Genomic DNA, 13,894 nt, shown 5'->3' with positions numbered 1-13,894 from the left:
TGCCTCTCAAAAAACTAAACAATAAGTGCACATAAATACACACGTGACGTGCACATGGACGCACAGGCTTGTACACAGACACACGCTTTTTTTGTGTGCCATTTTAACCTTAACGGCCGAGGATAGTAGATCTACAAGCTCATAATGCACAACACCTAACCTTCTCCTAGAATGTCTCATATTACTCAAATTCTATTGTACTTGTGGGGACATTAATTGGCCCTCACAAATACTAATACAAGCACACGTTCGCGCACACGCACACACACACACACACACACACACACACAGTTGGAACTGTGTCATTTGCATTTCCCTGTAGTTTACTCTGGCCCTCGTTCGAGGTGGAAGGGGCAATGGAGCCTCTTTCCAAGTTCCTCTGAATAGTAAATGGCTTCCAAATTAATTGGCAGGATTTGCGAGGAGAGTGAGATAATTCCGAGGCACTGTAATGAAGTGTGGCCGAGGACTTGCGGTGAGGCACTAATAGCCCTTGGCTTTGGGTGTAACTGCTGCTTATTTTACCAAAGCAACGTCAATAAAGAGTGATTAATCAAAAGCTAATCACACACCTGGAGGGCGAATGACCACGCGGACTACAATAGAGAAACGCCACAAGTGTTGTGGGAGGACGCGCGCACACACACACACACACACACACACACACACACACACACACACACACACACACACACACACACACACACACACACACACACACAGGAGTCTCTCTGCAATATTTAGTGGAACATAAATCTCTGGTTTTAGCCCAGAGACTAGTGAGCTCTGATGCTTAACCCATTAACACATCGTGTGCCAGAGGTTTATTAAAATAGGGTACATCTAGTGCCAGCATATCTTCCATCCACTTACGCTGATATGTTTCGCAGCCGACGAGGACGAGCATGTAAACAAAGCCTGCGTGCGAGACGGTGGAGGGTCCAGACTAACGCCAGGAACAATAATATTTCTAACGCGATCCTCCATTGCAGAGTGATCGCCGATCTAAAACGGCTCACTTCCACCACGTTAAAAAGAAATAGGAGATATTAAGCTTTTAGTCAAGGAGTTAACATTGGAGCGGACGACCGGAAGCATTTTTGACATGGATCCACATCCGGCCTCTCCCTCTTAGAGACTCCTTGGATGATCCCAAAACATAACGCATAGCTCCGATCTACAAGCTCGCAGCACGGCACTCGGTGCCGCGCTACGAGCTTGTATATCTGCTATTTTTTAATAGCCAAAGTGTAAAATAAAGCATTTTTAGCTCAAATAAAAAAATGACACAGATGGCGTTCCAGGTCTTAATGGGTTAACTGGCTGGGAACAACACTGGCTGCAAACACTGTATATGTTGTTGGAGGTGAAAGTGAACGAAGAGATGATGCTGCTTTTCCTTTGCCCTTGAGCAAGGCACTGAGAGAGAGAGAGAGCCGTGGCTGTACTTGGAACCCACCGGGGTGTGAATGTGTGCCACTGTACGAAGTACAAAGCCTGTGCAATGGTGTCAACTTTCCCCAATATGAATAAAGTCGAATAAAACCAACAGCATCCAAACCGCCCTAATGAAATAAAACGAGTAACCGCCATTGAAGTCCAAACTCTCCCCACCTCCCCTTCTCTCTCTCTCCAGGCAGTATTGGTGCCGCACAGTAAAATCCTCAGTCTTCATTTAACAAAAAAAAATGGATCGTCGCTTTCCCGCGAGGGTCCGTTTGAGTCCATTACTTACGCTCTCGAGAGTTAAACGAACACCGATGGCTTTTAATGTGTTATTCGGGCCCTTCCAAACGCGGACCATATGTGTAGTTCAGCCCTGGCAATCAGACTGTATTGTGGAGCAGCACATAGGCGGCTGAGTTCATCAGGAAAAAATTAGCCCGCCGCTCCGCAGGCCCGCGCTCCCATTGGCCAGTCGACGCGGCCCCGCTCCGTTTGAGGGCACCCCAGACATTCCTGCGGATAATCTTTTCCATTCCTCCACTCAAGCTCTGGCTGAGGACAGACCAAAAAATCACAAGCACAAGGCCTGCATTGTGAGAGAGCTCCTTTTTCAAAAAAGCCCTGTTTTCAATGCTTTCTCTCTCTCTGTCTCTCTCTCTCTCTCTCTCTCTCTCTGTCTCTCACTTTACACACTTCCAAAAACCTTTTCCCATCATGCCTCCTCATTTTTTTCCTCTCTCTCTCTCTCTCTCCCGGTGACTTCTTATGAAAAATAATATTAAACAAATAAATAAATGGATCACTTTAAAAAATGATCCGTGGAAAAGCGAGGTCCCGAATACTACTATATTCTCACGGTCTCTTTCCAGTAAAGGGTTTGTTTTTGAAAAAGCCCAAACAATGTAAAAAACCACGGAAACCAGAGCCCGGGCCACATCAGTGGAGACGGCCTGGAGTTCAGCAGGATCACTCCTGCATAAAGCTCCCCGGGCGAGGCTCGCAACCCTTTCCCAGAATGCCGCTAGCTAGCTTGCATGGTCACCGCTGTGCGTCTCGCGCCTTCCTACGGCAAGCTTGTCATTGTGGCCGCGTGGTCGGGGCGGCCGGGAGGCCAACGGATTGGAGGACAATCACACAATCTCGAGGATTGCCGGCGGGATTTATAGTAACACGTTCCATAATTAGACCCATGATTATTACAGGCTCTATAAACATCAGACTCCGGAACAGCTGTCCTCCCAGTCGCTTGGCTGCCACAGCAAAGGCTTCAAGAGTTACCTCAGATTCTCTCGAAGAACACCCCGCTCTCTCTCTCTCTCTCTCTGCCGCTCACTCAGAGAGCGTTTAACAGACTTGCTAACAGCACATTAACAGTGCGCTCGCTAAATTACTCCAGTTCTGAACAAAAGTGCCAAGAAAACAGACTCTGCGTGTTAATTTTTAACCACTTTAACCACATAAACCCATTGCGTCCCCTGTTCTGGGGGAAAAAATAATAGGCAAACATTCGTCGAAAACGGGTGAACATCCGGTGAAAATAATGGTGAAAATAGGAGTCGCTGTGCAACGCGTTGTGAGCTAGGGCTTTCACCAACTAGTCGACTAGTCAACTAGTATAATATATTTATTTGTTTTAATGTAAATTTCGACTAGTCGACTACCACTGGGTCAAATTAGTCGACATGTAAGAATCTCTAGTCGTGAAAGCCCTATTGTGAGCTTGTACATCTACTATTTTTCAGCATTTGAGGGTTTAATTGGCTTTCATAATTCATCGTATATGACGAATAGGGAAAGCTTGTAGATCAATGTTGAAAGTGGTTAAGTTAGTTGACGATGAGATAACACTAATTAAAACGCGGCACATTTCCCAACATGTTCTACATCTTAAAACAACAACACGGGCAAACAGAGGATATAGCCTTTAGACACACACCGCGGCGAGACTATCGTATACCCTAATCCGGATGCCTCTAATTGTTCAGGAAGCATGTCCAACCCTCACTGCAGGCTGTGACAGTAAAAAATGTTGCAATCAATCAAGCTAGCACCCGTAAAATACACAAAGATGGGGGTGAGGCTGGCGGAAAAAACCTAACGCGCGCGCCTCACGGATCATGCTGAGACTCGTCCATGAAAAAGTATGTGCCTGTGAAAAGTGAAAGGCAGGTCGTGGTCGGTGGTTGGTTCTTTTTTTGCTTCCATCAACTGTTTGTTTTTTGTTCATCAAATTGTTTTACCTCCCCTCTCTCTATTCCGTTCAATTCAGTCTTTACGGACAAAGACCACCGAGACAAAATAAAGTCATAACTCTTTGTTGTATTCACATTCACGTCGCTTTCTCCGTTTTTAGAGTTAGGGTGGTGACACGGAATGATGTCTCTTCACATACTGTGGATGTTTTGCATTTCGCCAGGACGGAAAGATGTGTCCCGGGGCAGGTATAGGAGTGACATCTCTACGCAGTGTTGCTCAAAGACACCTCGACAGGGATACGGTGGCCATTACAAAGATTCACCCATTAAGACCTGGAACTCGTCTGTGTCATTTTTTGATTTGAGCTAAAAAAAAAAGCATTATTTTACACTTTGGCTATTCAAAAATAGCAGATCTACAAGCTCGTAGCGCGGCACCGAGTGCCGCGCTATGAGCTTGTAGATCTGCTATTTTTGAAAAAACTTGAAGATGTGTGCAAATCTTTGAATATATATATATATTTAAAGCGAGCATTTTTAACTCAAATCTTTGCTTCTGGGGGGGTCCCTGGAACAACATGTTTTTTATGATGGGGGTCCGCCGCCAAATACATATAATTTTGGGGGTCCTTGACATGAAAAGGTTTGAGAACCACTGATTTGAGAAACTTTTTTTTTTCAGAAAACTGTTAGGAAGACATTAGTAAGGTCTTAATGGGTTAAAACTGGGGCATTCTGACTACTGATCGGCAACTTTCTAACCAGCAGGCCTTCCTGCAAGCGCAATATATCTGTATTGGCCGGGAATCAAACAGATTTTAGTAAAAGAGGAACCTACCCCCATGCTACATATTACTATTACTTCGGACGGGTACCCTCTCCATCAGTGATGGAGAAGCCATCACTGGCTACAGATAAGCCACTACTTGGTATCTACTGTACTATGCATGTTATTTATTTAAACTATTTTCCAGAATTAGCTCTCACAGTTTCTGCTCCATTGGAACCACAAAAGGCTTTAATAATAAACATATCAGAGAATCACTGGGCTGACAGATTAATGAAGCATTGCGTTAGCTGATACAGGACATGGGAGTCATACGCCCCAGCTGTAATCAGCTGTCAAGTCCGCTGAGTGATTAGCCTAAGGGGGCCGTGACCACCAAGACGTTTCTTTTCCTGAGCGCAGCGTATGTTTGGAATTGTTTACAATGGGAAAACGCTGCGTTTTTTTGGAAACCCCAGCAGCATGATGAGGCACTGAGCATTCATTTTGCACTCGTGCGTTCACGTTCTTTTTTTTAGCTTGAGAGCTGAAATATTTTCAACTTGGGCGTTTGGAAGCGTTTTTTACGCGAGCGCCTTTGGCGTTTTCAGCCAGGAAAAGGACTTCTTGGTATTTCTAATCATCCATGCATTTCTACACACCAACAGTGGTGGAAAGTAACTAAGTACATTTAGTTAAGTACTGTACTTAAGTAAAATGTTGAGGTATTTGTACTTTACTTGAGTATTTCGAAATTTGCAATACTTTTACTTCTACTCCACTACATCTAAGAGGCAAATATTGTACTTTTACTACACTACAATTATTTGAAAACGTTAGTTACTAGTTACTTTTCAGATATAAATTATGATATTATAAAACATACATATAGCCACTTTAGCCCTATTTTATACCTAGGCTATTTTCAAATATTTTTGTACTTTTACTTTTGGTACTTTAAGTACATTTTGATACCAATACTTTTGTACTTTTACTCAAGTCAATTTTGAATTCCGGACCTTTACTTGTAACAGAGTACTTCTACATTGCAGTATTGATACTTTTACTTAAGTAAAACATTTTAGTACTTTTTCAACCACTGCACACCAATCACAGCCCATTCTCACAAAAGGCGGACCCTAGCCTCCACCTCTCTAGATCAGAGTCTTGCATGGCTCAAAAGTTTAACTGAAATTCAAATGTCTAGCCTCGGGGCAAGAATAACAATAACTCATAAATACACATCTCCCCCCGTGGGTACACAAGAGCGGGCTTTTGTGTATCCATGGGGGAATTTCTGCATCGTGTTCCCTGATTTAACTTAGCATGCTGCTTGGCTAATTCAGGGAGTACCTTAGGAGTGGAGCCATCAGCACAAACTATAACTGTATTCTTAAACAGGAAATGTTGTGATTTAGGATATTCATTAAATAAACACGAACCATTAAATGGTTAATGTGGTAGTAAGATACTGTCAGTGTGGTAGACACTTAAAGTATCAGATGATAAAAAAGTTTGTGAATCATTTACTACTTAATAACTTGCAGTTTCCGTGACTGCAGGCGCTCAGATTTGACCGAAAGATATTTAATAATCACTTAACTTGTGGTCCCTCAAGCGGGAACATTTAGTTCACTTCTCCAACATGCACTCCCAATATTAAACACAAAACAGGAGAATCACGTTTGCGGTTCATACTGCGCCCAGGTCGAGGTCATCTAAGCGTTCTCAGAAAACAAATGTTATGGAATAGATTTTGTTTGTTCCTGGAACACATATTTTACTGTGTCAAAATAACAATTCTAGGTAACATCTATTATCATCTATTTGAGTACATTAAGGATCATGAATACCCAGCTATATAGTGAGGTCACACACACACACACACAGGGTAACTGAGGTTTGTGTGTAAGCGCGGGGGGGGTGGGGGGGGCTCTGTTAACTTGTCCATCAGTGGAGCTACACATGCAAATATACCATCAATCACAGAGGTGAAAACCAGACCTGAGCAGTGCCCTAAGAGGAGGCCCCCCAGCCAAACCTCTGACAGGAGATTGAGCATGCCAGCGTGTGTGTGTGTGTGTGTGTGTGAGTGTGAGTGTGAGTGTGAGTGTGAGTGTGAGTGTGAGTGTGAGTGTGTGTGTGTGTGCTCGCGCGCGTGCGTGCGTGTTTACACTGCAGACCAAGCAATATTTTCCTCTATTTGAGAAATGAATTTAATAGGAAATAAACAAACAAACAAATAAAGATGACCAATTCTTGTAAATCGTGCAGCAAAAGTCGCAAATACAGTAAATGACACGTTCCTAATGAGGACTGTAATATTTCATAATAATTATAGTAGGCTAGTATGTAGACTTAAAAAAGGTGTTTTTTTCAACAAACGTTTTTATGAATAACTAGCCCTGATGCTAAATGAGGAACAATAATGTATTACTACTATACTTCCATTCAAGATATACTTTTTCCTAATGTATTATCTATCAACTAAATAAATAAATGAACACACACACTCACACAACCACACACGCATACCAATTACAGTAAATGTGTCAGGTCAATCAAACACACTGTTTTCTTTTCAGCAAGATGCCAATTTGTGAGACTTGACAGAATACTAGAAAACCACTATCGATGTCAAAAATATATCGTTGCTTACCTGTTTAGTTCACAGGTAAGAATTCCACCACATGCTAACCAAAGACGAGACAAAATCCTCAAAGCTAAATGAACACTGAGGATTTTGCTGCGTATGAAACCATCAGACGAGCTAACCTAGAGAACGTGTGACAGGCTGTTTACCCGTGGATAGTATAACCTAGAACAATTTGCTGGGGACCCCCCCCCGGAACACCCTCAAGTTCACCTAGGGGTCATAGGGGGAGAACCACGGACGTAGAAAACCAGTGACAGGTTGTTACCTGTGGATAGGCGCCGCTGGTGAAGGGGACACATGCCGCTGAAACAGGAACAAGCCTCGCCTGACCGGCCTCGTTGAGGGGGAGCCAATGAACACTGGGGCTTGAGGAACCCTTTAATGACACAGAGAGAGAGAGAGGGAGAGAGAGAGAGAAAAAAAAAGGTTAGCAGCAGTGGTGGAAAAAGTACTCACAATCTTTACTTAAGTAAATGTATAAATACTGCAATGTAGAAATACTCCGTTACAAGTAAAAGTCCGGAATTCAAAATTGACTTGAGTAAAGGCACAAAAGTATCAAAATGTACTAAAACGTACCAAAAGTAGAAAGTGCTAATCATGCCCCAATTCACAAATTTGCAAATGTATAAAATATATTTTTGAAAATAGTATAATATTTGCCTCTGAGATGTATTAGTGGAGTAGAAGTAAAAGTACCGAAAATTGGAAATACTCCAATAAAGTTTAAAAAAATACCCGTCAGAATTGTACTTAAGTACAGCACTTGAGTAAATGTACTTAGTTACTTCACACCACTGGGTTAGCAGACAGGAGGCGATGGGACTTGACACTAAAAACAGCCATCATGTACGATGTGCTGAGGGCCGGTCGGCTGACGCACTGACTATGGTTGAAGAGGAACGTCGATACAGATTAGGAGTTAACCTTTAGTATGATTCATAAGGGACCAGGGATGGGGGGTGGAGGGGTATAGGAGCAGGGCAGAGTTAACCACCTTAAGATCTATAAAGAAAATCAGATAAAGAAGGGGTCCGGGACCTCTAGGGGTTCCTCAGAGCTACTACAGGGGGTCCGCACAAATCTTTGTGTATGTTTTTTACCAGCTTGCAAAGCTCGCTGGTCTAAGAAGAGACTGAGTCAGGTCAACACTTTCTAGACACTTTTTCATCATGCCCTTTAAGCCAATGGGGATACTTTCCCATCCTCTGAACTCCCAAGCTATGGTACTAGACACGCCTCTCGCCTCTATGGCAGTGTTGCCAGATTCTGCGAGAGAAATAAGCACCAGGTCTAAGCCAATGGGGAGCCACTAGCAGTGTTGCCAGATTCTGCGAGACAAATCAGAGAAAACAGATAGCAAGCTGGTATACATGACTGAGTCATGTCTAGTTTTTACCTTAACCACTTGAACCCTAGCATCCCTTTTCTGAGGAGAACTTAAGCCAAAAATAGCAGATCTACAAGCTCACAACGCCTCGCAGCGCGTAGTTTAATCTGAAACACAATTTTATACATTATAGAGGGGGTCCCTGCTTCATCTCTCTCTCAGCTAGGGGGGTCCTTGGCCTGAAAACGCTGAAGACCCCTGGTCTAAATAAATACAAATTAAAACTTTTTTCATTAAATTGCACCTAGAATTACATGCCTAAAATAGGGACGGCAATTTGAAAGTTAAAGGGTTGCTTGGTTTATGCCACGGCCATGGAAAATGCTCACTTGCTCACTCACAGTAGCAGTTTAATTAAAATACACTAGTCCATACCCGTGGGGGATATGCGCACATGATCTGGCGACCCGGGAGGCAGTTCGTCCCATAGCTCGCGGGGCCATCCGTAACCATGGCGACATTCTTTTACACAAAAACGATAATAAACAGCTGAGATTTGGTGAAATTCGCACATGGTAATGGTCAATGTTTGTGTGCAAATTCAGATCAATTGCTCCAGCCACTGAGGAGAACCGGGCAGAACACATTTTGGCCTCACCACGCACTACAAACCAGGTTTGTAGAATTATAGTAGGATACTGTATGTATGAATGAATGAATGATTTATTTATTTTTGTTCGTATCTTGTAATAAGACACCACAAAAACAATTATGTTACACACACTTCTCAATAAGCTGCCTGAAAATTTATGAAATAATTATTTGTGAGCCAACAAGAGCCAAAATAAACACGTCAAGTATATTATGTTCTCTTTGTTCCCTTAACCGAAGCCGCCGCCTTCTAAATGATCAGCGAATGCAAATACCTTGTAATCAAAAAGCCATTTAAGTCTCTCTGCATCACTTAACCACATCAAGCCTTGAGTTTTGACACCTATTAACCATAACAACAGTAATGATCAAACTGTGGCAGCCGTTTGTTGGAATAGAAACGTGGTTGCCAAGACAACACGGTTTTTGTTTGCTGTCCTTATGGTGTGGCTAGTCTAGAAGAGGGTCTGTCTGTGAGTCTCTGTAAGTGTGTGTGTGTGTGTGTGTGTGTGTGTGTGTGTGTGTGTGTGTGTGTGTGTGTGTGTGTGTGTGTGTGTGTGTGTGTGTGTGTGTGTGTGTGTGTGTGTGTGTCTGTGTGTGTGTGTGTGTGTGTGTGTCTAGGCCAGGGCTAATCTTGCAAAGTGCTGGACCGATCAGTGGCACGTTTTCTCTGGCAAGCTCACATTTCGCACTGTGACATGCTGTGAGCTTGTAGATCGGCTGTTTTCACAACAGGTGTGTGAGCTTTCAACTCGCCCACTGGTGTGCCTTAATTGGGCACAGGAAGTTTGAAAACCACCAGTGGTGGAAATAGTACTAACATTTTTTTTACTTAAGTAAAAGTATCAATACTGCAATGTAGAAATACTCCGTTACAAGTTAAAGTCCAGAATTCAAAATGTACTTGAGTAAAAGTACAAAAGCATCGGCATCAAAATGTACTTTAAGTACCAAAAGTAAAAGTACTCATTATACAGAATGTCCCAATAAAAATCATTTGAAAGTAGCAGATCTATAAGCTCACAATGCGACGCATTGTGAGCTTGTAGATCGGCTATTTTCAAATGGCCGACATGTATATAGGGCTAAGTGGGTAATGTATGTTTTGTAATAATAATCAAAATCTACAAAGTAACTACGTTTTCAAATAATTGTAGTGGAGTAAAAGTACAACATTTGTCTCTGACATGTACTGGAGTAGAAGTAATGGAATTTGGAAATACTCAAGCCAAGGATAAACACCTCAAAATTGTACTTAAGTACAGTACTTGAGTACATGTACTTAGTTACTTTCCAGCACTGAAAACCACACTGGCTAAGACCCCCCCCCCCCCCCCTGTGCCTTCCCCTGGTCTGCATGAGAAGAGACAGCACATCTGGCCCAGCCTCCTGCCACCATCAGACCCAGGCTAACCTCTCACATGTAACAGCTGTGTGGCTGGCTGGCCCTCACCCTAACTTCCTCACCCTGGGAGCACTGCTGGTTGGCCCTCAGCCTAACTTCCTCACCCTGGGAGCGCTGCTGGTTGGCCCTCACCCTAACTTCCTCACCCTGGGAGCGCTGCCAGCCTCACAGACACCAGAGTCTAGACCAGAGTTTCCCAAACAACGGGTCGGGGATACATTTTTTACCCATTTTTATGTGCGGCAAGTAAATATCTCTTCATTTTTAATGTTTCAAAAGATTTTCAAAAGTTTAAAACAAAATCCATTAATTAAAAAAAACGTTTAAGAAATAGTGGAAATAACAGATCTACAAGCACACAACTTTTAACTTTGTAGATGGAGCTTGTACATTGGCTATTTTCACTATTAAATAGGGCTCAAGTGGTTCATTAACCACTTGAACACCATCATCTGTATTGTGAGCAGATCGACAAGCTCACAACGCGACTGAGAGCTTGTCCATCTGCTATTTTCAGCGAAAGCTTTGCCCACAAGAACAGAAAAGACACTAGAGTATCGAGTCCTGAGGGACTCCAATGACCCATATGGGGGTTTAAGTGGTTAATTCATAATGTAATTTTTCTAAGTTTGGGTCCCAGGGAGACACCCAAATGTATCTTGTGAAAAGGTTTGGGAACCTGGGAAACCCCAGGTCTATAGACCAGGGTCTCCAGAAGGGAGGGGGGGGCAGACAGCCAGGGAGGGGGGTGGCATATGGGAGAGGCCACAGGGTGGCCCAGGGACGAGACTCTTGTGTGCGGGCGAAATGCCAAATTGGGCCGAGGAGGTGCCTTGGGGGGCTCTGAGAGAGAGAGGAGGCCCGTCTTGCTGTCTGTCTCTGGTTGGGGTCAGGGGGGGTCATTCTCAATAGGGAAGTCATTATCTGGCACAATGGGGCAACTGAGTGGTCTGTAACCCCCCCTCCGGACCACGTATTCACCCCCCCTGTCACTGACATCATCCCTACCAGCAGAGGAGAAACGGGAGGGGGGGAACGTTGCAAACAACGTCGAGGAGAAACGTATATGTCCTTAACTGTACTCTATCTACAGTAAGTTTAAATTTCAAAAATAGCAGACTTTAAATAACCTAACAGTACCACAAAAACCAGGCAGAGAGATGAGGAGACCAGCGACTAAATACACCATAAATGAATCGACAGACATCATGCGAACGCCACCAAACCTCTGACCTCGTATACATATCGGTCAATATGCTGGAATCAACCACTTATTTACGGCCCTTTGCTGATCCGTTAAATGGAATTAACGGTCGTTGCTTCCCGAGTGGCCTTTCGCTGTGTGAGCGACGGGGTCAGCCTCGAGTCAAACTGGGAACTTATTTGTGTTCTTTAACATTTCCCGGACTGAGACTAGTTTCTGTCTTTATCGACGGGGTAGTTCATGCGGATGTCATCGGAATCGGCAGATCTCCGCACGGCCTGATCTTTTTATTCCTTCCTCATGATGACCTTTAGATTTTCGAGAGCGCACGCGGACGCACACACACACACACACACACGCCATAGAGTTCTGAGCCCAAGAAAGCAGCTTCCTTTCCACCATGAAAAACATGTCACTCCAGATGAGCTCAGAGAATGACATTTTAAACAGGCAAAGGGATATTGAATTAGTTCCCCATGATAAGCTGTCCAGGATGCTGGTGCTCTGTGCACGTGTGTGTGTGTGTGTGTGTGTGTGTGTGTGTGTGTGTGTGTGTGTGTGTGTGTGTGTGTGTGTGTGTGTGTGTGAGAGAGAGAGAGCCTAGAGGGAAAGCAAGAGACAGAGTGAGAGAAATGGATAATAATATGTTTATTTGTGCGTGTGTTTACACACATAATGTATATAAGAATATAACATTGTGCAGCTGGGACAATGTGTCAGTGTGTGTGTGTGTGTGTGTGTGTGTGTGTGTGTGTGTGTGTGTGTGTGTGTGTGTGTGTGTGTGTGTGTGTGTGTGTGTGTGTGTGTGTGTGTACTGTACGTGCGTGCGCGCGTGTGTGTGCTTTGGGTAGGTGGGTATATGTATGCTGTCAAATGCATTCCTCCATGCTTTTGATTGGTGTTGCAGATGAATTCAGGGCTGAACCGTGCAGCTACAAGTGTGATGTAGACGCGAAAACAGGAAAACTGAGATCATTCTCCATGAAAATAGACTCGAGGGGTATTTCGAGTGACTCATTAACATATAGTCTACAAACACGACTGAAGGACAAAGACCTAATTCTCCTGCGATGGACATTTACCAACTTTGTTCCAACCTGGCATCCAATATTTTGGGAGTGTCATTATATTGTCAAAAATAGTCGAGAACAGTCAAGTATGTTGAGAAATAACGGAAATAGCTGTGAAGCGACACGGCGCGAGCTTGTAGATGGGCTATTTTTTATAATAAATATAAGGCTTAACCCATTAAGACCGGGAACGCATCTGTGTCATTATCTTATATTTTTTATTTTACTTTGGATATTAAAAATCTTTAAAATGACACAGATGCGTTACCCGGTCTTAAAGGGTTAAGTGGTTAAACTCAATGTGACGGTTTGCGTTGTTGACGCGTCTTGGGACAGCGCTAATAATGCTAATGTTATTGACATGAGCGGAGAGAGGCGTCCAGCAGGTCTTACGGCATCGGCTCTAAGACGCATAAAGTTTAATCGGTATCATAAAGCATCGGGGTGGATGTTATAGTGTGTGTATCCAAAGACCAGCCTGAGTGAGATGCAATGAAAATTTATGTTGGCAACGCCGCAACGACGGCAACGGAAACGGAGCCTGAGAGAAATGAGCAAACAGCGGGCCGAGCTAACGTGACTTATGTCTGTGACGGATTGATTGTTCTTTTTCAGGATGTTGCACTTTTGTTGTCAAGCATAAGTCAACGCTTGGAAAGGCCTTAAAAGAGTCCGTTCCAAGAGTAGCAAGGGTTTGCACCTGACTGGCCCGCATCCTGGGAACGTTTATTTTGGACGCGGTCTGGGTCTGGGTCCAGCCAGTAATACTTTAGCCACGATTTTTTTCCCCCCTCGTCTTTCTTCTTGACCAAACAAATCAATTCTCCAGGAGCAGAGGCAAAATTCCTGGTTGCGTAATGGGGTTGAAGGGCAACACAATGACACACGCCATAGGGCTCCGAGTGATGTCGCCGGCCATTACTGCGTTAGCATATGAGCCAAGGGCTCCCAGTCAAGTTGGGCTTTTCCAAAAATCACTGGTAAATGAAGCAGACAGGAGTAAAAAAAAAACTGGTCTGCCAACCATGGAATAATCTCCCCATGGGACAGAGTAATGCTATATAGTATGGGACTTCACCTAATGTGGGAACCGTGGGAGACGGCACCGAACACACAGTGAAAACAAAGCATTGTTTTTTAAAACATCATCTGGGACAAATGCATCTCAGAA

General features: G+C 43.7%; 1 protein-coding gene across 4 annotated transcripts in view; it reads right to left on the bottom strand.

The window, feature by feature from the left end:
• rxraa (retinoid X receptor, alpha a) overlaps positions 1–13,894 on the bottom strand; it is a 204,006-nt gene that overhangs the window by 144,515 nt on the left and 45,597 nt on the right. For all 4 annotated transcript variants that reach the window (XM_080419568.1, XM_080419570.1, XM_080419571.1 and 1 more), the window contains exon 2: positions 7,329–7,439. In XM_080419568.1, coding sequence (XP_080275694.1) covers positions 7,329–7,439 — 111 coding nt within the window. The remainder of the gene's footprint in view (positions 1–7,328; positions 7,440–13,894) is intronic.

This window comes from Gymnoscopelus braueri, assembly GCF_963280865.1.
Source record: "Gymnoscopelus braueri genome assembly, chromosome: 22".
NCBI classification, from domain to species: domain Eukaryota; kingdom Metazoa; phylum Chordata; class Actinopteri; order Myctophiformes; family Myctophidae; genus Gymnoscopelus; species Gymnoscopelus braueri.
The sequence above is the reverse complement of the archived record's forward strand: the minus strand, read 5'-3'. Positions and strand labels throughout refer to the sequence as shown.